The following is a 27,351-nucleotide window of genomic DNA, read 5'->3' as shown; positions in this document are numbered from 1 at the left end:
TAGTCCCAGTTGCCTGCATTTGGCTTGTATCCCTTTATACCCACCCTGGCCATGTAACTGTCCAACTGCTTTTTAAAAGACAAAATCATACCCGCCTCTACCAATGCCTCTGGCAGCTCATTCCAGATGCTCACCACCCTCTGTGTGAAGAAATCTAACACCATTCGCAGTATATCATGCAAAAAAAGGACAGCTGCTGTTTGAGACACAGGAACAAAGAAGCTACGCTGTGTAAAAGCAGGCAAAACTATTTTCTGTTTATGACATGTGTTAAAGTACGCTTTTTATCATAGAATCAGGGAATCCTTACAGTACAGAAGGAGGCTATTCAGCCCATCGAGTCTGCACAGAGTCATAGAGTCATAGAGTCATAGATGTTTACAGCATGGAAACAGGCCCACTGTCTAACTGCTTTTTAAAAGACAAAATCATACCCGCCTCTACCACTGCCTCTGACAGCCCATTCCAGATGCTCACCACCCTGTGTGTGAAGAAATTTCCCCTCTGGTCTCTTTTGTATCTCTCCCCTTAAACCTAAAACCTTTGGGAAAAGATGTTGACTATCTACCTTATCTATTCTTCTCATTATTTTATAGACCTCTATAAGTTCATCCCCAAGCCTCCTACGCTCCAGGGGAAAAGTCCCAGCCTATCCAGCCTCTTATAACTCAGACCATCAAGTCCTGGGAGCATCCTCGTAAATCTCTTCTGCACTCTTTCTAGTTCAACAATATCCTTCTTACAATAGGGTGACCAGAACTGAACATAGTATTCCATGTGTGGTCTTACCAATGTCTTGTACAACTTCAACAAGACGTCCCAACTCCTGTATTCAATATTCTGACCAATAAAACCTAGCATGCTGAATGCCTTCTTCACCACCTTGTCCACCTGCGACTCCACCTTCAAGGAACTATGAACCTGTACCCCTAGATCTCTTTAATCTGTAACTCTCCCCAACACCACACCATTAACGGAGTAGGTCCTGCCCTGATTTGATCTACCAAAATGCATCACCTCACATTTATCGAAATTAAACTCCATCTGCCATTCATTGGCCCATTGATCAAGATCCTGTTGCAATCTTATATAACCTTCTTCACTATCCGCTATGCCACCAATCTTGATGTCATCTGCAAACTTACTAACCGTGCCTCCTACATTCTCATCCAAACATTTATATATATATTACAAATAACAGTGCACCCAGCACCGATCCCGGAGGCACACCGCTGGTCACAGGCCTCCATTTTGAAAAACAACCTTCCACAACCACCCTTTGGCTTCGGTCGCCAAGCCAATTTTGTATCCAATTGGCTACCTAGCCCTGGATTCCGTGAGATTTAACATTTTGCAACAACCTACCATGCGGTACCTTGTCAAAGGCCTTGCTAAAGTCCATGTAGACAACATCGACCACACTGCCTTCAACTACTTTCTTGGTTACTCCTTCAAAAAACTCAATCAACTTCGTCAGACATGACTTTCCCCTTACAAAGCCATGCTGACTTTCCCTAATAAGCCCTTGCCTGTCAGAAATAACTGACAGGTCAGGAGAGGATCCAAATCTAGGGGCTGTAAATAGAAGGTGTCTACCAATAAATCCAATAGTTAAGCAAGGATATAAACAAAGAAATAACTGATGCATGTAGAAATGGTACAGCAGTTATGTGGGATTTTAATTTACATGTCGATTGGTTTAACCAGGTCGGCCAAGGCAGCCTTGAGGAGTTTATAGAATGTATCCGCGATAGTTTCCTAGAACAGTATGTAATGGAACCTACGAGGGAACAAGCAGTCATAGATCTTGTCCTGTGTAATGAGACAGGATTGATTAATGATCTCATAGTTAGGGATCCTCTCGGAAGGAGCGATCACAATATGGTGGAATTTAAAATACAGATGGAGGGTGAGAAGGTAAAATCAAATACTAGTGTTTTGTGCTTAAACAAAGGAGATTACAATGGGATGAGAGAAGAGCTAGCTAAGATATACTGGGAGCAAAGACAGTGGTGAAACAGTTGAGGAACAGTGGAGAATCTTCCAAGTGATTTTTCACAGGGCTCAGCAAAGGTTTATACCAACAAAAAGGAAGGACGGTAGAAAGAGGGAAAATCGACCGTGGTTATCAAAGGAAATAAGGGAGAGTATCAAATTGAAGAAAAAAGCATACAAAGTGGCAAAGATTAGTGGGAGACTAGAGGACTGGGAAATCTTTAGGGGGCAACAGAAAGCTACTAAAAAAGCTACAAAGAAGAGTAAGATAGATTATGAGAGTAAACATGCTCAGAATATAAAAGATAGTAAAAGTTTCTACAAATATATAAAACAAAAGAGTGGCTAAGGTAAATATTGATCCATTCAATAATGGGAGATGAGGAAATGGCTGAGGAACTGATCAGGTTTTTTGAGTCGGTCTTCACAGTGGAAGACATAAATAACATGCCAGTGACTGATGGAAATGAGGCTATGACAGGTGAGGACCTTGAGATGATTGTTATCACGAAAGAGGTAGTGATGGGCAAGCTAATGGGACTAATGGTAGACAAGTCTCCTGGCCCTGATGGAATGCATCCCAGAGTGCTAAAAGAGATGGCTAGGGAAATTGCAAATGCACTAATGATAATTTACCAAAATTCACTAGACTCTGGGTGGTCCCGGAAGATTGGAAATTAGTAAACGTGACACCACTGTTTATAAAAGGAGGTAGGCAGAAAGCAGGCCAGTTAGCTTAACTTCGGTAGTAGGGAAGTTACTGGAATCTATCAAGGAAGAAATAGCTAGGCATCTGGATGGAAATTGTCCCATTGGACAGACACAGCATGGGTTCATAAAGGGCAGGTCGTGCCTAACTAATTTAGTGGAATTTTTTGAGGACATTACCAGTGCGGTAGATAATGGGGAGCCAGTGGAAGTGGTATATCTGGATGTCCAGAAAACTTTTGACAAGGTTCCACACAAAAGGCTGCTGCATAAGATAAAGATGCATGGCATTAAGGGTAAAGTAGTAGCATGGATACATGATTGGTTAATTAATAGAAAGCAAAGAGTGGGGATTAATGGGCGTTTCTCTGGTTGGCAATCAGTAGCTAATGGTGTCCCTCAGGGATCAGTGTTGGGCCCACAATTGTTCACAATTTACATAGATGATTTGGAGCTGGGGACCAAGTGCAATGTGTCCAAGTTTGCAGACAACACTAAGATGAGTGGTAAAGCAAAAAGTGCAGAGGATACCGGAAGTCTGCAGAGGGATTTGGACAGGTTAAGTGAATGGGCTAGGGTCTGGCAGATGGAATACAATGTTGACAAATGTGAGGTTATCCATTTTGGTAGGAATAACAGCAAAAATATTATTATTTAAATGATGAAATATTAAAACATGCCGCTGTGCAGAGAGACCTGGGTGTGCTTGTGCATGAGTCACAAAAAGTTGGTTTACAGGTACAACAATTAAGAAAGCAAATGGAGTTTTGTCCTTCATTGCTAGAGGGATGGAGTTGAAGACTAGGGAGGTTATGCTGCAAGTGTATAAGGTGTTATTGAGGCCACACTTAGAGTATTGTGTTCAGTTTTGGTCTCCTTACTTGAGAAAGGACGTACTGGTGCTGGAGGGTGTGCAGAGGGGATTCACTAGGTTAATCCCAGATCTGAAGGGGTTGGATTACGAGGCGAGGTTGAGTAGACTGGGACTGTACTTGTTGGAATTTAGAAGGATGAAGGGGGATCTTATAGAAACATATCAAATTATGAAGGGAATAGATAGGATAGATGCGGGCAGGTTGTTTCCACTGGCAGGTGAAAGCAGAACTAGGGGGCATAGCCTCAAAATAAGGGGAAGTAGATTTAGGACTGAGTTTAGGAGGAACTTCTTCACCCAAAGGGTTGTGAATCTATGGAATTCCTTGCCCAGTGAAGCAGTAGAGGCTTCTTCATTAACTGTTTTTATGATAAAGATAGATAGTTTTTTTGAAGAATAAAGGGATTAAGGGTTATGGTGTTCGGGCCGGAAACTGGAGCTGAATCCACAAAAGATCAGTCATGATCTCATTGAATGGCGGAGCAGACTCGAGGGGCCAGATGGCGTACTCCTGCTCCGAGTTCTTATGTTCTTATATTTATTTCTTCAGAGTGCAGTTCAAGAGTGTAATTCACTATCACAGAAAGTGATTGGTGCCAATAGCTTAGGTGCTTTCAACAGAAAGGTGGACAATTAAAGAAAAAGGAATAAAAATATATACAGAAAGGTTGAAATGAGGAAGATAGAATAGAAGACTTGTGTGGAATGGCTAACTAAGGAAGTTAAAGAAAGTATCAATTCGAAAAAAAAGCGTATAATTCTGCTAAATTGAGTGGCAGGTCAGAAGATTGCACAGAATATAAAGAATAGCAATGAATGAATAAAAGATTAAGTCGGGAGAACTTAGAGACTAAGGGAAAGCTATCTAGAAATATAAAAACAGATAAGAGTTTCTACAGGTGTTTAAAAAGAAAAAGAGTGAAGTTAATATTGGTCCTTTAGCAAGTGAATCTGGGGAATTGATCAAGGGAAATAAGGAAATGGTGGGTCAATTGAACAGATTGTGTGTCTGTCTTCACTGTAGGGATAAAAATAACACTCCAGAAATAATTGTGAAACATAAGGAGGAACTTAAAACAATTGCCACCACTAGGCCAACTGTACTGAGAAAATTAGTCGAATTAAAAGCTGACAAGTCCCCAGGTCCTGATAGACTTTATCCATGACTTTTAAATTAAGTGTCTGCTGGGATAGTAGATAAATTAGTTTTAACTTTCCAAAATTCTCTACATTCTGGAAAGATCCCAACAGATTGGAAAATAGTAATTCAGGAAAGGAGGGAGTCAGAAAACAGGAAACTCCAGGCTAGTGAGCTTAACATTTGTGCTGGAAATATTAGAAAATCGCAATGCAAGCATGGTGTCAATATGGCTTGTGAAACAGAAATCTTGTTTGACTAACTTATTGAAGTTTTTTGAGGAAGTGTAGAAAAAAGGCAAACCTGTGAAATGTGCTAAAGGCACTTGGCAAAGTGCCACACAAAATAAGAGCTTGTACTAGTATGGGTAAACGATTGGTCAGCTAACTAGAAACAGGGTAGGCAGAAATGGGTCATTTCTGGGTTTGCAAGATGCGATGAGGGGAGTGCCATAAGGATAATTGCTGGGGTCTCAGCTGTTCACAATTTATATCAATGACTTGGCTGAAGGGACCAACTGTATAGTCAATGAGTCATAGAATCATACAGCACAGAAAAGGCCCTTTGGCCTATCACAACTGCACTGGTCAAAAACAACCACCTAATCATTCTAATCCCATTTTCCAGCACTTGACTCGTAGACCTTTATGTCCTGGGATTGCAAGTGCACATCTAAATACTTCTTAAATGTTATGAGGGTCTCTGCCTCCACCACACTTTGAGGCAGCAAATTCCAAACTCCCACCACCCTTTAGGTAAAAAGGGTCTAAACCTCCTGCCCCTTACCTTAAACCCATGTCCCCTGGCCACTGATCCCTCCACCAAGGGGAAAAGTTTCTTCCTGTCTACTCTGCCTGCGCCCCTCATAATTTTATACATCTCAAACATGTCTGCCCACCTGCTCCCAAGGAAAACAATCCAAGTCTTTCCAATCTCTCTTCATAACTAAAACTCTCCAACCCAGGCAACATCTTGGTAAATCTCCACTGCACCCTTTCCAGTGCTATCACATCCCTCCGACAATGTGGATTCCAGAACTGCACATAATACTCTAGCTGTGGCCTAACCAAAGTTTTTTACAGTTCCAGCATAGCCTTAAACTCTATGCCTCGGCTAATAAAGATACTACAATATACCATATGCTTTCTTAACCAGTGTATGCACCTGCTCTGCTACCTTAAGGGACCGGTTTACATCCACACCAAGATCCCTCTGATCAATGGTGCTTCCCAGGGCTCTGCCATTTATCATGTATTCCCTTGCCTTATTTTTCCTGCCCAAGTACATCACCTCACATGTATATAGATTGAATTGCATTTGCCACTGATCAGTCCATCTGACCAGTCCATCTACATCCTCCTGTAATCGAAGGCTAGTTATCTTCCTCACTATTTACCACCCCACCAATTTTCGGATCATCCGGTGACGTTCTTGATATCATGTGGAATGAATTGAATTGGATGAAGACGGACATCGGTGATGCTGGGGACATCCGGTGGAGGCCGACATGGATCATCCACTCGGCATTCTGCTAAAGATTGTTGCAAATGCTTCAGCCTCATCTTTTGCACTGATGTACTGGGCTCCTCCATCATTGAGGATGGGGATATTTGTGGAGCTTCCTCCTCCAGAGAGTTGTCTAATTGTCCAGCACCATTCACAGCCGGATCTGGCACAAATGTTTCGCACATAAATATGTATGTCTTCAGTAGGTTGACCATTTTTAGGTAGGCCTGGTGTAGTTCCTGGCATACCCACCTGCACTCTTCATTGAACCACGGTTGATCCCCTGGCTATGTGGTAATGGTAGAGTGGGGATATATTGGGCCACGAGGTTCCAGATTGTAGCCGAGTACAATTCTGCTACTGCTGATGACCCACACAATGGAGTGTATCCTCAATGTGAAGACGTGACTTTGTCTCCACAAGGACTGTGCGGTGGTCACTCCTACTGATGCTGTCATAGCCAGATGCATCTGCAGCAGGCAAGTCGGTGAGAATGAGGTTACGTATGTTTTTCCATCTTAGAACATAGAACATAGAACGATACAGCGCAGTACAGGCCCTTCGGCCCTCGATGTTGCACCGACATGGAAAAAAAAAACCTAAAGGCCATCTAACCTACACTATGCCCTTATCATCCATATGCTTATCCAATAAATTTTTTAATGCCCTCAATGTTGGCGAGTTCACTACTGTTGGATCTTGTTGGATCTCTCACTGCCTGCCGAAGTCCCAATCTCGCAGCTATGTCCTTTAGGATCCGGCCAGCTCGGTCTGTGGTGTACCATGGAGTCATTCTTGGTGATGGACAGTGAAGCCCCCCCCCCCCACCCAGAGTACATTCTGCACCCTCACCACCCTCAGTACTTCCTCCAAATAGTGTTCAACATGGAGGAATACTAATTCATCAGCTGAGGGGGGACTATCCGTGGCAAGCAGCAGGAAGTTTGCTTGACCATGTTTAACTTGGTGCTAAGAGACTTTGTGGGATCCAGTGTCAATATTGATGACTCCTGGGAAACTCCCTCCTGACTGTATATCACTGTGCCGCCACCTCTGCTATGTCTGCCCTGCTGGGGGAACAGGGCATACCCAGGGATGGTGATGACTGGGACATTATCTGTAAGGTATGATTCCATGAATATGACTATGTCAGCTGTTTCTGTGAGAATTTCTGAACAAGCTCCCAAACATTAGTATGGAGAGGGCAGCATGGTGGCCTAGTGGTTAGCACAGCTGCCTCACAGCGCTGAGGTCCCAGGTTCGATCCCGACTCTGGGTCACTGTCCGTGTGGAGTTTGCATATTCTCTCCGTGTCTGCGTGAGTTTCGCCCCCACAACCCAAAAATGTGCAGAGTAGGTGGATTGGCCACACTAAATTGTCCCTTAATTGGAAAAAATAATTGGGTAATCTAGATTTATTTTAAAAAAAACATTAGTATGGAGAACTCGACAGGGCTGGGTTTGCTGTTGTTGCTTTCAGTGCCCAAGTCAAAGCTGGGTGGCCTGCCTGGTTTCATTCCTTTTTGATTTCTTTGTAGTGGTTGGCTAGGCCATTTCATAAGACATTTAAGAGTCAATCACATGGTTGTGGGTCTAGAGGCACATGTAGGCCAGACAAGGTAAGGACATTCATCAACCAGATAGGCTTTTCTGACAATCGACCGTGGTCATCATTAGACTTTTAATTCCAGATGTTTTATTTCCATGGTGGGATTCCAAACAAAGTCCCCAGAACATTACCCTACGTCTCTGGATTACTAGACCAGCTACAATATCACTGCTCCACTGCCACACTTTGATAACTGTGAAGGGGGACATCTTATAAGAAAAGGTTGAGCAGGCTGGGCCTGTATCCATTCAAGTTTAGAAGATTGAGAGATGACCTCATGAGATCATGAGGGGATTTGACAGACTGAATGCTGTAAGAATATTTCCCTTGTGGGAGACTAGAATAAGGGGGCATGGTTCAAAAATAAGTTGTCTCCCATTTAAGTTAGAGAAGAGGAGAAATCTTTTTTCTCAGAGGGTCAAGAGTCTTTGGTGCTTTTGTCGCCAGAGAGCGGGGAAGCAGGATCTTTGAATATTTTAAGGTAGATAGATTCTTGACTAACAAGGGAGTATACGGTTAACAGGAGTAGGCAGGAAAGTGGAGTTGAGGCCACAAGCTGATCAGCCATGATCTTATTGAATGGTGGAGCAGGCTCAAGGGACAAATGGTGTACTCCTGCTCCTAATTCATACATCCTATGTATGCGCAAAAGTATAAACACTAGCACAAAGGGGTTGGGCCAAATGGCCAATCACTGTGATATTCATCCCATTTAATTCACTGTGAAGAACAATAACTTGCACTCATAAAGGATCTTTGACATTGTAAAGCACCCCATGGGCTTTATAGATGCATCAGCAGACAAATTTGACATTGAGGTACATTAAGGAGATGTCAAAACAAGTGCTTGGTCAAAGAGATGAGCTGCAGTGAACATCTTAAAAAAGGAGAGATAGGTCGAGAAGTGGAGAGCTTTAGAAAGGACACAGTCCTGTTTCTGTAGTTTTTCCTGCTGTCTGTTGTTCTGAAGACAGGAGTTTATACAAAGAACAATACAGCACAGGCACAGGCCCTTCGGCCCTCCAAGCCTATACCAGTTGTGATACCACCCTATGGCCAAAACCCTCAGTACTTCCAAGTGCTGTATTCCTCTATACCCATCCTACCCATGTATTTGTTGAGATGTCTTTTGAACGCTGTTAAGGCATCTGCTTCCACAACCTGGCAGCGCGTTCCAGGAACTCACCACCTTCTGTGTTAAAAACCTGCCTCGCACATCTCCTCTAAATTTTGCCCCACGGACATTACACCAATGCCCCGAGTGTCTGACCCCTCAAATCTGGAGCAGGTGATGTATCTGCCCTTAAGACAGTGGCTCTCTCATGCCCCACGCAAGTGTGCATTTATGATGTGGTTAGGTATTTGACCAAGAGAGGGTGGAGGGCACAACTCAGCTTTATCCTGCCCTTGAGATATTCACACCCAGAAACTTCCAGTTGGATCAGGTATAAGCAGAGCTGCGATATCGCCATGAACTGAATTTGATGACCAGCACAAATATTTCCACAACACCTGAGGAAGGAGCAGTGCTCCGAAAGCTAGTGTTCGAAACAAACCTGTTGGACTTTAACCTGGTGTTGTAAGACTTCTTACTGTTCACAACACAAGGTAGAGAATACTCCCAACTAAATAAATATTACAGTCAAACAGTTTCAGGGTCTGCGTTAGACTTAAAGTCAGATGGCTCAATACACAATTTTTCCCACATTGAACTATTCTGATGTCACTGTCATAGACAGTTAAGTGAGAGGGCAAGAAAGTGACAGATGAAATATAATGCGGAGAAATGCAGTTAGCAACTTTGGTAGGTTAAAAAAAAAGCTGGATAATTAATGTTATATTTATATTCAGTGCGATTTGGGTGTCCTTGTCTCCAGAAAGCTAACAGGCAGATGCAGCAAACAATTCGGAAATCAAATGTCATGTTAGTTTTTATTACAAAGGCAATAAGAATAAAACAGAAGAAAAGTCTTACGACAACTGTATAGGGCCTAAGTGGACACATGTGGGATACTGTAGTAGAAGTTTGTTTCTCTAAGGATATACTTATTTTAGCGGGAGTGGAACAGAAGTTCAGTCTTATGAATAGCTAGGATATAGGAATAGAACATAGAACAGTACAGCACAGTACAGGCCCTTCATCCCACAATGTTGTGTCGAATATTTATCCTAATCTAAGATCAACCTAACCTACACCCCTTCAATATACTGCTACACCCCTTCAATATATGTGCCTGTCCAAGAGTCACTTAAATGTCCCCAATGACTCAGACTCCACCACCTCTGCTGGCAGTACATTCCACGCACCCACCACTCTCTGTGTAAAAAAACCTACCCCTCGCTTCCTGTAGTAACCTTGGGTATATCCTGTCAGACCCAGGGGACTTACCTATCCTGATGCTTTTCAAAGTTTCCAGCACGTCCTCCTTCTTAATATCAACCTGTTCAAGTCTATTAACCTGGTTCACGCTGTTCTCATAAGCAACAAGATCCCTTTCTATTGTGAATACTGAAGCAAAATATTCATTTAGGGCCTCCCCAATCTCCTCAGACTCTCGGCACAAGTTCCCTCCACTATCCCTGATCAGCCCTATTCCCACTCTGTTCATCCTCTTATTTCTCACACATAAGTGTAGAACGCCTTGGGGTTTTCCCTAATCTTCCCCGCCAGGGCTTTTTCATGCCCCCTTCTAGCTTTCTGAAGTCCATTTTTGAGTTCCTTCCTGGCTACCTGGTAACCCTCTAGAGCCATTCCAGATCCTTGCTTCCTCAACCTCATGTAAGCTTCCTTCTTCCTCTTGACGAGAAGCTCCACTTCTCTTGTCATCCAAGGCTCCTTCACCTTATCATTCCTTCCTCGTCCCAGTGGGGCAAAACTATCCAGCACCCACAGCAAGTGCTCCTTAAACAACCCCCACATTACTATTTTGCATTTCCCCTAGAACAACTGTTCCCACTTTATGCTCCTCAGTTCCTGTCTAATAGCCTTATAATTTTCCCTCCCCTAATTAAATACCTTCCCATACTGTCCGTTCCTATCCCTCTCCATGACAATGCTAAAGGTCAAGGAGTTGAGGTCACTGTCACCTAAATGCTCTCTCACCGAGACATCAGACACCTGACCTGGTTCGTGGCCGAGCACCAAATCCAATATGGCCTCCCCCTAGCCAGCCTATCTACATATTGAGTCAGGAGTCCTTCCTGGACACACCTGACAAAATCTGCACCATCTAAACCATTTGCAGTAAGGAGGTTCCAGTCAATGTTAGGGAAGTTGAAGTCACCCATGACAACAACTCTGTTACTTCTGCACCTTTCCAAGATCTGCCGCCCAATCTGTTCCTCCATCTCTCTGCTGCTATTAGTGAGTCTATAGAAAACTCCCAATAAAGTGACTGCTCCTTTCTTGTTTCTGATTTCCACCCATACTGACTCAGTGGACAAACCCTCCTCAACTACCTCTTTCTCTGCAGCTGTGATGCACTCCCTAATTAACAGTGCCACTCTCCCTCCTCTTTTACCTCCCTCCATATTCTTCTTAAAACATCTAAACCCCGGAATATCTAACAACCATTCCTGCCTCTGTGAAATCCATGTCTCCGTAATGGGCACAACATTATAGTTCCAAGTACTGATCCATGCTTTAAATTCATCTCCCTTATTCCTGCCACTCCTTGCATTGAAACAGACACACTTTAACCCATTCTACTGATTGCAACTTTGCCCTATCAACTGTCCATCCTTCCTCACAGACTCGCTGCATACTATTTCTGCCTGGTCAACAGCTACCCTATCCTCTGATCCATACCTCTGGTTCCCATCTCCCTGCCAAACTAGTTTAAACCCTCCCGAAGAGCTCTAGCAAGTCTCCCACCCAGGATTTTATTAACTGAATTTAAATTCCACCAGTTGCCAAGGTGGGATTTGAAGCCAGAGCAGTAGACTGAGCCTCCGGATTACTAATTCACTGACAATAATTTTGCAGCACCATCTCCCCCATCTCTGTTGCTAAAATGTTGAATAGGTGGGTGTTTCTCAGTGTTGCAGCCGCCAAGAATCACTCCGTTAAATGCAGCCAATGCCAGGCAGACATTACTTCCGGTTAAATCGCGCACTTGGCGTCATTTCCTGCTGCGAGCCGAGCAGGAAACATTCCTCGCAGATCAGGGAGCCGTTTTGTCTGGTTGCCCTGCTCTCCCCCACTCCACCCCCTGCCTTCCTTTCAGCCCCATCCCCCATTTTCAAAATCCCTACCCCACCAACCTTGGCGATGTCCCTGAGAACATTCTATCACCGTCCCCCATCTGGTAAGGCCCCCGCCAGGTCCGATCCGTGACAGTGTCAACCTGGCACTTGCACACCCTGGCAGTGCCACACTGGCAGTGCCACTCTGGTGCCCAGGTGGCACTGCCAGGTGCCAGGCTGACAATCCAGGCACCTTGGCACTTAAGATGGAGTGCCAGGGTGCCACCTTGCCCTGTCCACGACTGTCCGGAGGGTTCTCTAATGGCCTGGGAGATTGCCCCAGATGTCATTACGACTGGTCCATGTTTGTGGAAACCAGTTCTAGTGAGATCTCGCTGGGAGGCCATTAGTTCCTGGGTATCAGGAGAATGCAGCCTGGGCGAGATCTAGATCACTTATTCCTGCCACGCCTTGCATTGAAACAGACACACTTTAACCCATTCTACTGATTGCAACTTTGCCCTATCAACTGTCCATCCTTCCTCACAGACTCGCAAGGTTTGGTTGAATCTCACAAGACGTCTTGAGCATCGTGAATCTCACGAGAAGCCTCTCACGAGATTCAATGGCCTCATCGTGACACCAAGTGGGCACAACAAGGCCATTAAATTGCATCCAATGTTTCACTGTAGATATGCAGCAATCAGAAACAAATCACTGCCTTTCTCTCTCAAAATGTCTTTGTTTTATGATAGTTTGGCATCTTCTTAAGGGCAGGTGATGCACATCAGTGGCAGGATTTTTACTTGCAAGTCGATTGAATAAATATTTCCGTGCGACAGTAAGTAAAGCAGCACAGTTCATTGTGACAAATTCCATGAGGGTTTCTGTGTGTGAATCTTGATTACTCTTCCTGCTGCTGAGAGGAGTAATGGGGTTCATGCGTGCTGAAGTTCACTTTATCTGATTTAGTCATCTTGGATTTTTTTTTAAACTGTGAACTTGATGAAGTAATTGGCTGAATTGTGATTTGAGACATTTTAGCTGAAGCTTGTTTGCTTTGTGGGTAATCAGCGAGGACTCATTCCCTTACGTAGGTGGCTATTGTCTCTAATTGATGTCGTTTGGGTCAAGTATAAGGAAGTTGTCACATCAGCACTGCTGTTAATCATTCTATCTGCAATATGTAATTAAAGCACTTAAACCACAGGCAGAATGATCTTATTTAACAGTTGGTTGCTGAAATTCACATTATAGCATAATAAAAGGTTGAACAGTTAAATCTGAGCCAGTCTTTTCTGGCTGTCTTTACACACGTGCAGTTTTAACTCAGATTTCAGGAGTCTGCTGTCTTGACCTACAACATTCATTCTAGCTCCCTCATTCTAATGGCAAGCCCCCAATCCTATCAGGGGCAATTTTTACCCAACCCAGGCAAGGCAAAAGAATCAGTTTGTATTCAATCCCATCTGTTCTAGGCAGGCGGGTTAGGTTGAAATGACTCCCCATTATGTTTCAGCTTTGGGTCTCTCCACATCAGCCTGGCTTTGGTAGTTGCACTCTCGCTTGAAGAGTCGCAAGGTTGTGGAGCCGACTACAGAAATTGTGCTCACATCCTAACCTTGCAATACTGAGGGAGTGCCACATTGTCAGGAGTGTTGTCTTTCATATGAGTTTAACCAAAGCCCCATGCTCCTGCACAGCCAACGATTTCCCCTCAAAATGACACTACCCAAATAGATTATCCAGCCATTAATCGCGTTGTCGCTGAGAGAACAATATACTGTGTGCAAAATTGCTCAATCAATCAGGGTTAAAATCCTTAAAATCCTTCAAGGGTTTGACAAATTAAATAGAACATAGAACAGTACAGCACAGAACAGGTCCTTCGGCCCTCGATGTTGTGCCGAGCATTGTCCGAAACCAAGATCAAGCTATCCCACTCCCTGTCATTCTGGTGTGCTCCATGTGCCTGTCCAATTACCGCTTGAAAGTTCCCAAAGTGTCCGACTCCACTATCACAGAGAAAAGCCCTAGCTCCCTCAACCTTTCCTCATAAGACATATCCTGCAAACCAGGCAGCATCCTGGTAAATCTCCTTTGCACCCTTTCCAATGCTTCCACATCCTTCCTACAATGAGGTGACCAGAACTGCACACAATACTCCAAATGTGGTCTCACCAGGGTCATGCATAGTTGCAGCATAACCCCGCGGCTCTTAAACTCAAGCCCCCTGTTAATAAACGCTAACACACTATAAGCCTTCTTCACGGCTCTATCCACTTGAGTGGCAACCTTCAGAGATCTGTGGACATGAACCCCATGATCTCTCTGTTCCTCCACATTCCTCAGAACCCTGCGTTGACCCTGTAATCTGCATTCAAATTTTTTCTACCAAAATGAATCACCTCGCACTTATCAGGGTTAAACTCCATCTGCCATTTTACAGCCCAGCTCTGCATCCTATCAATGTCTCTTTGCAGCTGACAACAGCCCTCCACCTCATCCACTACTCCACCAATCTTGGTGTCATCAGCAAATTTACTGACCCACCCTTCAGCCCCCTCCTCCAAGTCATTGATGAAAATCACAAATAGCAGAGGACCCAGCACTGATCCCTGTGGTACAGCGCTGGTAACTGGTCTCCAGTCTGAACATTTTCCATCCACTACCATCCTCTGTCTTCTATGTGATAGCCAGTTACTTATCCAATTGGCCAAATTTGCCTCTATCCCACACCTCCTTACTTTCTTCATGAGCCGACCATGGGAACCTGATCAAACGCCTTACTAAAATTCATGTATACAACATCAACTGCTCTACCTTCATCTACATACTTAGTTACCTCCTCAAAGAACTCAATCAAATTTGTGAGCCAAAACTTACCCTTCACGAATCCATGTTGACTATCCCGGATTAAGCTGCATCTTTCCGAATGGTAATAAATCCTATCCTTCAGGACCTTTTCCATTAACTTACCGACCACCCGAAGGAAGACTAACTGGTCTATAATTACCAGGGTCATTCCTATTCCCTTTCTTGAACAGAGGAACAACATTCACCACTCTCCATTCCTCTGGCACTATCCCCGTGGGCAGTGAGGACCCAAAGATCAAAGCCAAAGGCTCTGCAATCTCATCCCTTGCCTCCCAAAGAATCCTTGGATATATCCCATCTAGCCTAGGAGACTTGTCGACCCTCAGGTTTTTCAAAATTGCTAATACATCCTTCCTCAGAACATCTACCTCTTCCAGCCTTCCCGCCTGTATCACACACTCATCCTCAAAAACATGGCCTCACGGTAGCATGGTGGTTAGCATCAATGCTTCACAGCTCCAGGGTCCCAGGTTCGATTCCCGGCAGGGTCACTGTCTGTGTGGAGTCTGCACGTCCTCCCCGTGTGTGCGTGGGTTTCCTCCGGGTGCTCCGGTTTCCTCCCACAGTCCAAAGATGTGCGGGTTAGGTGGATTGGCCATGCTAAATTGCCCGTAGTGTAAGGTTAATGGGGGGATTGTTGGGTTACGGGTATACGGGTTACGTGGGTTTAAAGTAGGGTGATCATTGTTCGGCACAACATCGAGGGCCAAAGGGCCTGTTCTGTGCTGTACTGTTCTATGTTCTATGGCCCCTCTCCTTGGTGAACACCGAAGAAAGGTATTAATTCAACACCTCTCCTATTTCTTCTGACTCCATGCACAAGTTCCCACTATTATCCTTGACCGGCCTTACTCTCACCCTGGTCATTCTTTTATTTCTCACATAATAGTAAAAATCCTTGGGGTTTTCCTTGATCCGACCTGCCAAAGACTTCCCATGCCACCTCCTAAGGCCTTTTTTTTTTAAGCTCATTCCTTGCTACCTTGTAACCCTCAAGCGACCCAACTGAACCTTGTTTTCTCATCCTTACATACTCTTCCTTTTTCCTCTTGACAAGACATTCAACCTCTTTCGTGAACCATGGTTCCCTCACACGGCCATTTCCTCCCTGCCTGACAGGGACATACCTATCAAGGACACGCAGTATTTGTTCCTTGAACAAGCTCCACTTTTCATTTGTGCCTTTCCCTGACAGTTTCTGTTCCCATCTTATGCTCCCTAATTCTTGCCTAATTGCATCATAATTACCCCTCCCCCAATTATAAACCTTGCCCTGCCATATGGCCCTATCCCTCTCCATCGCAATAGTGAAATACACCGAATTGTGGACACTATCTCCAAAGTTCTCTCCCACAAACAAATCTAACACTTGGCCTATCTGTCCCTCTAACTATCGAGTCCCCAATAACTATTGCTCTCCTGCTCTCCCTCCTTCCCTTCTGAGCCACAGGGATGGACTCAGTGCTGGAGATCCGTTCACCATGGCTTACCCCTGGTAGGTCGTCCCCCTCAACAGTATCCAAAACGGTATACTTGTTACTGAGGGAACGACCACAGAGGATCCCTGCACTATCTGCTTCCTGCCAGCCCCTCTCACCGTCACCCATCTATCTTGATTCTTCGGAGTGACTACATCCCTGAAGCTACTATCTATGACCACCTCTGCCTCCCGATGATCTGAAGTTCATCCAGCTCCAGCTCCAGTTCCCTAATGCGGTTTCTGAGCTGGAGATGGGTGCACTTCCCACAGGTAAAATTAGCAGGGACACCTTAAACATTCTGCAGGAGGATTATTGCACTGCCTTCCCTGCCATCCTCTCTAGATAAAAAAAGAAAAAGAAAGAAAGAGCTTACCCGTTATTCACTCTACCCCTTAGGTTAAAGGAGGTGGAAGGGTGGGGAACACTACAAGTGTCGTGTCTAGGGTTTAGGAACTGCCCAACTTAAATACAGGTAAAAAATAAAACATTTAACCAGCAACCACTTTGCCCCACATAAGAACAGCAATCAGCTGTTATGGGCCTGCGCAAACAATTTAAATGTTTACTACTTACCCAGCAGTCACTCTGTCCTCACTCCGACTGGATTCAGCTGAAAACTCCCAACAGTAAGTTTTTTAAAAATGTACTCCCCTTCTCAGCAAGCACTCACTCAGCAACCACTGCTTAAGAGGATGTTCTCTGGCTGGGAGAGTATAGAGCTAAGGGAGTGGCAGTATAGATTAAGTAATTTAGGACTGAGATGAGGAGAAATTCCTTAATTCAAATAGTTATGAACCTTTTGGAATTCTTCACTGCAGAGAGCTGTGAATGTTCAATCATCAATTATATACAAACCAGAGAGTGACAGATGTTTTGATACCAAGGGAAGCAAGGGATGTGGGGTAATTGGAGAAAGTGTAGTCTGTAGGTGGCCAGTCATCATCTTACTTAAAGGGGTGGGGGCTGAATAGCCAACTGCGGCTCCAATTTTTGATGTTTTTATATCTTGATTGATAAAGCAAATAAAATGCAAAGATAAAAGACATCATAAAAGGTGTGGTAAACGGAGGTTACTTTCATCCACGGAATGACGCACATTTGCTTGTGATTGTCATGGGTGTACTTTAGTCACAAGTGTTACAATACTGCATCCCCTGCTTACTATTCATTCTTTTAATGGTAGACTTCTATTAATGTTAATGTAAACTTAAACGTGGTGAGGTTATCTTGGCTTTGTAGTAATATTCACTCCTGAGTTGGATGCAGTATGAACCGTGGTATGAACAGTATGCAGAATGAACAGTGGATAGTCCAGGTCATAAAATGTACAGTGCAGAAGGAGGCCATTCGGCCCATCGAGTCGGCACCGGCTATTGTAAAGAGCACCCCACCCAAGCTCACACCTCCACCCTATCCCCAAAACCCAGTAACCCCACCCAACACTAAGGGCAATTTTGGACACTAAGGGCAATTTATCATGGCCAATCCACCTAACCCGCACATCTTTGGACTGTGGGAGGAAACCGGAGCACCTGGAGGAAACCCACGCACACACGGGGAGGATGTGTAGACTCCGCACAGACAGTGACCCAAGCCGGAATCGAACCTGGGACCCTGGGGCTGTGAAGCGATTGTGCTATCCACAATGCTACCGTGCTGCCCAATAAACGAGTGCATGATCAGCATTGACTTGTGTACTTTATTCTTCCACGGGACATTGGTATCACTGGCGAGGCCAGCATTTGGTGCCCATACCTAAATGCCTTTAGAATCAAAGAATCCCTACAGGAAGAGGCCATTTAGCCCATCTGGTCAACAATGACCAGAGATCGCAATCACACCTGGTGGATGTGGATACCCTACAATCCTTATCGTATGGACTGTGCAAATCCATACAAGCCTTCCACCATAGAGTTTGAAGTTGAAAGGAATTTGCATGTTGTGGCTTTGACATTGTCAAATGTCAACCTGCAAATCCTTCACCACTTCACAGTTTTCACCAAGAAATGTGCATGATAGAAAATAAAGATGACTTCAGTGAAGTTAAGGCTAACAAATGCAGCCAAGAAGGGCTGAGACAGAGTGAGCTGCCAGGTTTCTACCACTGCTGCCATAAAGTAGCCAACAAAAGGTGCCATAGTCCACCCAGATCCAAAATAACATCCTGAACCCTCACACCCTCACTGCTGGATGTTTCTGTTGTTTTTGTTCCTACGCAGTTATGTGCTACAATTTTAATGCATCCTCAATCACGCTTTAACTCTGAGGTAGGGCATGCTGAGGCTGCATACACAAGAAACTAAAACAGGGAATGCTAGCAATATTTATGAGGCTGTCCTTCTCCTCATTCAAGACCCACAAAGATGCACTCTCTGCCAGAAATTCTGATAGCAAATCAGAAATAAAACTGGATGGCATTCCTCTTCCAAGCTCATGAACACCAAAGCCAATTGGTGCAGTCCCACCAACCATCAACTAACTCAGCACAGGCTGATCAATCCACAGCCTTCATTCACTAAATGAAACACCAGAAAAGGCAGGGAAATCTATTTTCAATGGCACCATGTTGGCTAAATGAAGAGTATATAGATAAAACAGCATGAACCATTGCAGAATCTTTCTCCACTGCAAAAACCAATGGAAATCACGGGTACATTAGTGTACATAGCTGTGAAAATTTACACAGCAACACTACCCCTTACACAGAAGGCTCATGCTCCCACTCATCTCCAAAATCAACTCAAGTAGTTACCAAAATCACAACATTGCTGACAATGGAGATATTTTAAGGAAATGTGAAGTGTATGAGGGAGGGGCAAATCCACTGAAACATAGCTGCTCATTGCTTTGGGTAAAGTTTCACAAACTCTCAGAATGAGAGCCGAGACACTATTGTGATGGAAACCCCAGTGAAATAAAGAGCAAGGTTAGATGTTAAAATGGGAAATTGTAAATCTACGGGAGTGAAGAGGTGGTTTATATTCTTCAGATGGACTTATGATAAATACAGATGCTGTGAATGGAATACCGCCACATATTGTTTTTTTTTTAAATTTCTTTTAATTTCACATCAGCACTTTTGTAGCAAAACTTCAACAGCAGTTCAAACCAAAGAATGAAAACCCAGATTAAAGCCGTGGCAATCTGTTAAATAGCTCTGGGAATATAACCTTGTTTACAATAATTGCCATTCACATAGCCAACTGTGGCATGTTTCCCTCAGTTAAACACAAGGCTATTTGTTTAAAAAGGTTACAATTTGCTTAGTTCATTCTGATCAGAATCAGCCCAAAGGTTCCCACAACTATTAATAGCAATAAAGTAGCCCAATGGCAATTTCAGTGAGATGGTGAAAAGACTGGATGCATATTACAAATGGTTATTATGGGGGTGGCAGAGCGGTGCCGAGGGGCAGAGCAGGGGGTCAGAGGGCAGAGCGGGGGGCAGAGCAGGGGGAGGGCAGAGCGGGGGAGGGCAGAGCGGGGGAGGGCAGAGCGGGGGAGGGCAGAGCGGGGGAGGGCAGAGCGGGGGAGGGCAGAGCCGGGGAGGGCAGAGCCGGGGAGGGCAGAGCTGGGGGGGCAGAGCCGGGGGGGGGGGGGGGCAGAGCGGGGGGGGGGGCAGAGCGGGGGGGGGGCAGAGCGGGGGGGGGGCAGAGCGGGGGGGGGCAGAGCGGGGGGGGCAGAGCGGGGGGGGGCAGAGCGGGGGGGGCAGAGCGGGGGGGGGCAGAGCGGGGGGGCAGAGCGGGGGGGGCAGAGCGGGGGGGCAGAGCGGGGGGGGCAGGGCGGGGGGGCAGAGCCGGGGAGGGGGGGCAGAGCGGGGGGCCGAGCTGGGGGGCATAGGGGGCGGGCAGAGGAGGGGGGCAGAGGGAGGGGGCAGAGGGAGGGGGCGGCAAGAGGAGGGGGGGCAGAGGAGGGGGGACAGAGGAGGGGGGACAGAGGAGGGGGGGTAGAGGAGGGGGGTAGAGGAGGGGGGCAGAGGAGGGGGCAGAGGAGGGGGCAGAGGAGGGGGGCAGAGGAGGGGGGGCAGAGGAGGGGGGGAAGCGGGGGGGAGAGTGGCGCCGGGGGGGCAGAGGGAGGGCATAGGGGGGCAGGGCGGGGGCAGGGGGGCAGAGGGGGCGGGGGGGCGCAGAGGGGTGCAGGGGGTTGCAGAGGGTGGGCAAGGGAGGCAGAGGGGGGGCGGGGGGGCGCAGAGTGGCGGCAGGGGGGCGCAGAGGGGGCAGGGGACGGGTGCAGGGGGGGGCAGAGCGGGGGGGCAGAGCGGGGGGGCAGAGCGGGGGAGGCAGAGCGGGGGAGGCAGAGCTGGGGAGGGCAGAGCGGGGGGGCAGAGCGGGGGGGGCAGAGCGGGGGGGGCAGAGCGGGGGGGGCAGAGCGGGGGGGCAGAGCGGGGGGGGGCAGAGCGTGGGGGGTAGAGCGGGGGGGGCAGAGCGGGGGGGGCAGAGCGGGGGGGCAGAGCGGGGGGGGCAGAGCGGGGGGGGCAGAGCGGGGGGGGCAGAGCGGGGGGGCAGAGCGGGGGGGCAGAGCGGGGGGGAAGAGCGGGGGGGGAAGAGCGGGGGGGGAAGAGCGGGGGGGGAAGAGCGGGGGGGGGGAAGAGCGGGGGGGGAAGAGCGGGGGGGGGAAGAGCGGGGGGGGGCAGAGCGGGGGGGGCAGAGCGGGGGGGGCAGAGCGGGGGGGGCAGAGCGGGGGGGGCAGAGCGGGGGGGGGCAGAGCGGGGGGGGGCAGAGCGGGGGGGGCAGAGCGGGGGGGGCAGAGCGGGGGGGGCAGAGCGGGGGGGCAGAGCGGGGGGGCAGAGCGGGGGGGGCAGAGCGGGGGGGGCAGAGCGGGGGGGGCAGAGCGGGGGGGGCAGAGCGGGGGGGCAGAGCGGGGGGGGGCAGAGCGGGGGGGGCAGAGCGGGGGGGCAGAGGGGGGGGGCAGAGCGGGGGGGCAGAGCGGGGGGCAGAGCGGGGGCCAGAGCGGGGGGCAGAGCGGGGGGCAGAGCGGGGGGCAGAGCGGGGGGGCAGAGCGGGGGGGCAGAACGGGGGGGGCAGAGCGGGGGGGCAGAGCGGGGGGGGCAGAGGGGGGGCAGAGCGGGGGGGGCAGAGCGGGGGGGGCAGAGCGGGGGGGGCAGAGCGGGGGGGCAGAGTGGGGGGCACAGGGGGGGCAGAGGAGGGGCAGAGGAGGGGGCAGAGGAGCGGGCAGAGGAGGGGGGCAGAGGAGAGGGGGCAGAGGGGGGGGAAGGGGGGGGGCAGAGTGGCGCCAGGGGGGCGCAGAGGGGAGGCAGAGGGTGGGGCAGGGCGTGGGCAGGGGGGGCAGAGGGAGGGGGGCAGGGGGCGCAGAGGGGGGTGCTGGGGGGTGCAGAGAGTGGGCAAGGGAGGCAAAGAGGGGCGGGGGGGGCGCAGAGTGGGGGCAGGGGGGGAGCAGAGGGGGGCAGAGGGGGGCAGGGGCGGCAGGGGACAGGGCAGGGGGATGGGGGGGCAGAGTGTGGCAGAGGGGGGCAGAGGGAGGGGGCAGAGGGGTGGCAGAGGGAGGGGGCAGAGGGGGGCAGAGGGAGGGGGACAGGGGGGTGCAGAGGGTGGGCAAGGGAGGCAGAGGGGGCGCAGAGTGGGGGCGGGGGGGCGCAGAGGGGGCAGAGGGGGGGCAGGGGTGGCAGAGGGGGGGGCAGGGGGAACGGGGCAGGGGGGAGCAGAGTGTGGCAGAGGGGTGGCAGAGGGGGGCAGGGGGGCAGGGTGTGGGTTTGGGCAGAGGGGGGGTGGGGTAGAGTGGGGAGTGCCAGAGGGGGGGGGGGGCAGAGCGGGGGGGGGGGGGTAGAACGGGGGGGGCAGAGCGGGGGGGGGGGGAGAGCGGTGGGGGGGCAGAGCGGGGGGGGGGCAGAGCGGGGGGGGCAGAGCGGGGGGGGCAGAGCGGGGGGGGCAGAGCGGGGGGGGCAGAGCAGGGGGGGCAGAGCGGGGGGGCAGAGCGGGGGGGGCAGATCGGGGGGGCACAGTGCGGGGGGCAGGGGGCACAGCGCGGGGGGGCAGGGGGCACCGCGGGGGGGGCACAGCGCTGGGGGGGCAGGGGGCACAGCACGGGGGGGGCAGGGGGCACAGCGCGGGGGGGGCAGGGGGCACAGCGCGGGGGGGGGCAGGGGGCACAGCGCGGGGGGGGGGCAGGGGGCACAGCGCGGGGGGGGTGGCAGGGGGCACAGCGCGGGGGGGGCAGGAGGCACAGCGCGGCGGGGGGCAGCGGGCAGTCCACTCCACTCCACTGCGCTCAGAGCCCGAATGGCCCGCTCCCTCTCTCTGTACCTTTCTTAGCCTTGTCGCTGGGGATGTTCTGGGCCCGGAGCCGCTGGTCCAGGATGTAGAGCATCTCCCCGCCCAGGTTAATGAAGAGGAGCGGCAGCGTCCGCAACGACATCCTGACCCCCTGTCTGTGTGGGTGTAAGTTACGGTCTCTGTCACTCTGTGTGTGGGTGTGTGTCACGGTCTCTGTCACTCTGTGTGTGGGTGTGTGCGACGGTCTCTGTCACTCTGTGTGTCTCTTTGTCTGTCCCGGGCCCGACTCCGCCCGTTGCCTTGACGCTACGGTTACCATGTTAGTGACGTAACCCCTCTTCCACCAATCAGCATTATTCTTACTGGCAGGTACGATTAAAGGGATGGGCGGTCTCACTGATTTGTAACCAGCCGACCATAAATCTCTCTGCTGCTTGACTCTGAACTGCCCTGGTGTTCCTGTCTCAACTCACACCAAGTTCCATCTCCCTTTCATGCCCTGTGCTGGCTGACCTGGAGCATTCAGTCAAATCATCAGCTTGTTTTCAAAATTGTCACCTTGGTTATAGGATCTCTTCATGGCCTTACCCCAGCCTATTTCTGTCATCTCCACCAAGCTCACAACCCTCCTAGATATTTGTATTTGTCGAATTCTGGCCTCTTGTGCATCGCCAATCATAACCGCACCCAGGATGACCAACGATCCAGGGACCATCCCATATCTGAGGTGCTCGTCCCACATCCTGGATTGCCTGCATTTGGGATGCTGTTTATTCAATATTCCAGATCATTTAATTACCTGTCGACAATCTAATGCTTCCCCACCATTCAGATTTTCCTCCTGTCACAAGACAACCAGCCAGAATCCAATAGAACTCCAGTAGGGGGAGGCGGTGGCGTAATATTATTGCTGGATTAGTATTTCAGAGATGCAGGATAATAATCTGGGGACCCAGGTTCGAATTCCATCGCGGCACGTGAGAGAATTTAAATTCAATAAAATATCTGCAATTAAAAGTCTAATGAGGACCATGAAACCATTGTCAATTGTCGTAAAAATCCATCTGATTCACGAATGTCCTTTAGGAAAGGAGATCTGACAGCCTTACCTGGTCTGGCCTACATGTGACTCCAGACCCGCAATGTGGTTGACTCTTAAATGCCCTCTGAAATAGCCACAAGCCACTCGGTTGTATTCAACCTCTATGAAAACACAAAAAACAGCATCAAACCAGGCACTGGAATCGACAACGGCAGACTGTTGTGCTTTCTTTTACTCTGTCTTTTCTGTGGCTCTGTTCCAATTATGGCACTCAGTGAGTTTGCCTCCTTTCTATGTTATCTATGTCCGAATGCTTAGAGTCGCCAGGTATCGAATGATACCACCACAAGTTTCAACCGCTATCGATCAAAGAGCCAAACACCAGTTAGTTAGTTCCAAGTCAAGGGTACTTTATTTACACACAACTAGTCATACAACATAAACACTACTAGTTAACTACACCTATCAACTAAGACAGCCTGTACTTAACTTCGGGCACCCAGCTTAGGTCAGAAAACAGTGGCTGCTGTTCAATTCTGGATCTCTCGGGTTCGAAGGAGTAACTGCTGCTCAGCTGGGCCCATCCGTCTGGTAGCGAGCGTTGAACTTGGACTCGCTTCTGGTGTTGCTGCGATTGGCAGCAACCGAGGGCACCAAGGCCAAAAGAGAGCGAACATATGGCAAACTCTTCTTCTTATACTTGGGGGGTTTTCGCGCTCTGGGCGGTCCTTCGATTTGGGTCTTACTAATTGGGTGATCCCTGATCACTCCATTCAATTCCTTAGCCAATAAGTGGGCAGGGATCTGGATGGCTGGGCGTGTCCCAAGCGGTCACTGACCCCGTTGTTTGCGTTTCCCTTGAACAGGGAGTGGCGCCGAAATGTCTGGGACTGTCCCGGTCGCTCAAGTCCCAGTCCTTTGTTTTGGTGGAGATGGGCCATCAAATGCTAATCGGCCCTATTACCATGCTAATTGGTCGGAGTTTCGATACCGTCTGGACTTTTGCTGGCAAATATGTATTTCAGGCTCTGAGCCTGCCTGAGTCTTGGCTTGTCCATTTGACCTGCCAGGCTGTGCAAGTTCCTCTGCACCTAGTTGGAAGTGGCCATCCCAGATGGCTACAAGACCCAGCCCTGTCGACCCTCCAAAGTCCTGCTTACCAACATTTGGGGGCTTGTCCTAAAGTTGGGAGAGAAGTCTCACAAACTAGTTAAGCAATAGCCCTTGTCCCTATCCAACAGGTTTGAGATTCTAGCTCCCTGTGTGGAAAGGAGAGGGGATTGCAGGGAGGATGAGCAAACTGACCACAGCACCGGTCAAGTGTGGGGAGAGAAAAGAAATATAGTCGTAATTGGGAATAGTTTAGTTAGGGTCATTGGCATTGCTCTCTGTGACCAAGATCGAGAATCCCGATGGTTGTGTTGCCTGCCTGGTGCTCAGGTTTGGGATATCTCATCTGAGCTGCAGAGGAACTTGGAGTGGGAGGATAAAGATCCAGTTGTCGTGGTCCACTTAGGTACCAACGACAGAGGTAGAACAAGGACAGAGTTTCTGCTGATGGTGTATGAACAGCTATGAGCGAAATTAAAAAGAAGATCCAAGAAGGTAATAATTTCTGGATTACTACTTGAGCCACGAACTAATTGACATAGGGTCAATAAGATTAAGTAGGTAAATGTGTGGCTCAAAGATTGGTGTGTGAGAAATGGGTTCAAAATTAATAGGACATTGACACCAGTTCTGGGGAAGAGGGGACCTGTTCTGATGGGACGGTCTTCAAATGAACTATGCTGGGACCAGAGTCCTGGCGAATCGCATAACTGGGGCTATCGATAGGGCTTGAAATTAACAGTGGGTTCAGTTGTATGGAGAATTATAAAATCCAATTTAAACGAGAAGATAGAAGTGCAGGTTCATGATGAGGACTTTAAAGTAGTTTAAGGGGCTCAGCGCGCAGGAGAGGTTAGTAACGTTTCCAGAACATATAATAGATCAGAGAGTATAGAAGATGGCAGGAATCTAACTTCAGAAAGAGCAAAAAAGGGGACAAATACAGGACTGAGGGTGTTGAACTTTGAGGGTGTTGAGCGCAGTAAATGAGACAAGGTAAATGCGCTTGTTGCGCGCATTGAAATTGGCTGGTATGATGGTGTGGGCATGACAGAGATGTTGCTGCAAGGGGATCAGGGCTGGGATCTAAATATCCAAGGATATGTGTCCTGTCGAAAAGACAGGCAGATGGACAATGGGGGCAGGGTTATATTGTTAATAAGGAAGGAAATTAAATCGATAGCAAGAAGCAATATAGGATCGGAAAGCATAGAATCTCTGGGTTGGTAGCGTTGAGAAATCGCAAAGGAAAAAAAGTCCCCGAGGGTAGTTATGTACAAGCCTTCGATCAGTAGTCAGAATGTGGAGCAGAGAATAAATCAGGAGATAGAAAAGGCATATAAGAAAGGCAATATTACAATAATCATGGGGGACTTCAATATGCAGCTGGACTGGGAAAATTAGGTTGGTAATGGATCCCAAGAAAAGGACTTTGTGGAATGTTTGCAAGATTGATTTTTGGAGCAGCTTGTGGTACAGACCACTAGGGAACAATTCTGGATTTAGTGATGTTTAATGAGGCAGACCTGATTAGGAAACTTAAGGTGAAGGAACCCTTTGGGAGCAGCGACCACAATATGATCAAATTTACCCTGCAGTTTGAGGGGGAGAAGCTTAGAGTCAGATGTAACGGTATTACAATTATATAAGAGTAACTACAAAGACATGAGGGAGGAGCTGGTCAGAATTGGTTGGAAGGGGAGCCGAGCAGGGAAGATGGTGGAACAGCAATGGCAGGAGTTTTTTTGGGTTAGACATAGGCATAGATTTTACAGTGCAGAAGAAGGCCATTTGGCACATCGAAACTGCACCTGCCCTTGGAAAGAGCACCCTACTTAAGGCCATGCCTCCACCCTATCCCCGTAACCCTCCTAAACTTTTTGAACACTAAGGACAATTTAGCATGGTTAATCCACTAACTTGCACATCTTTGGACTGTGGGAAGAAACCGGAACACCCGGACGAAACCCATGCAGACACGGGGAGAACGTGTAGAATCCGCACAGACAGTGACCCAAGCCGGGAATCGAACCTGGGACCCTGAAGCTGTGAAGCAACTGTGCTAACCACTGTGTACTGTGCTGCCCCTAATCGGGAGCCACAAGAGAATTTCATCCCAAGGAGGACGAAACATGCTAAGGGGAGGATGAGCCAGCCATGGCTGACGAGGTAGGTCAAGGACAGCATAAGGGCAAAAGAAAAAGCAGCCAAGGTGGCGAGGATTAGTGGGAAGCCAGAGGATTGGGAAGCTTTTAAAAGAGAGCAGAGGACAACTGAAAAAGCAACAAGGGGGGAGAAGACAAAATATAATTGTAAGCTAGCTAGTAATATAAAAGAAGATAGCAAGAGTAATTTTCAATATATAAAAGGTAAGAGAGAATCAAGAATAGACATTGTACCACTGGAAAATGAGGCTGGAGAAGTACTAATACGAAACAAATGAATGGCAGAGGAACTGAATAGTTACTTTGCATCAGTCTTCACAATGGAAGACACCAGTGGGATACCAGGACTTCAGGAGATCAAGGGGCAGAAGTGAGTGTGATGCCCATCACCAAAGAGAAGGTTCTGGTGAAACTGAAAGGTCTGAAGGTGGA

General features: G+C 48.4%; 1 protein-coding gene across 3 annotated transcripts in view; it reads right to left on the bottom strand.

The window, feature by feature from the left end:
* Nucleotides 1-22,934, bottom strand: part of oscp1b (organic solute carrier partner 1b) — an 80,459-nt gene extending 57,525 nt beyond the window's left edge. For 2 of the 3 annotated variants that reach the window (XM_038801697.1, XM_038801708.1), the window contains exon 1: nucleotides 22,633-22,934. In XM_038801697.1, coding sequence (XP_038657625.1) covers nucleotides 22,633-22,744 — 112 coding nt within the window. In that variant the 5' untranslated portion in view covers nucleotides 22,745-22,934. Of the gene's footprint in view, nucleotides 1-16,946; nucleotides 17,093-22,632 lie in introns of all 3 variants that reach the window. The other variant, XM_038801716.1, reaches the window with a different exon arrangement.
* Nucleotides 22,935-27,351: the final 4,417 nt, after the last annotated feature.

This window comes from Scyliorhinus canicula, chromosome 1 (assembly GCF_902713615.1).
Source record: "Scyliorhinus canicula chromosome 1, sScyCan1.1, whole genome shotgun sequence".
NCBI classification, from domain to species: Eukaryota; Metazoa; Chordata; class Chondrichthyes; order Carcharhiniformes; family Scyliorhinidae; genus Scyliorhinus; species Scyliorhinus canicula.
Note: the sequence above shows the minus strand (reverse complement) of the source record. Positions and strands in the feature narration are given on the sequence as shown.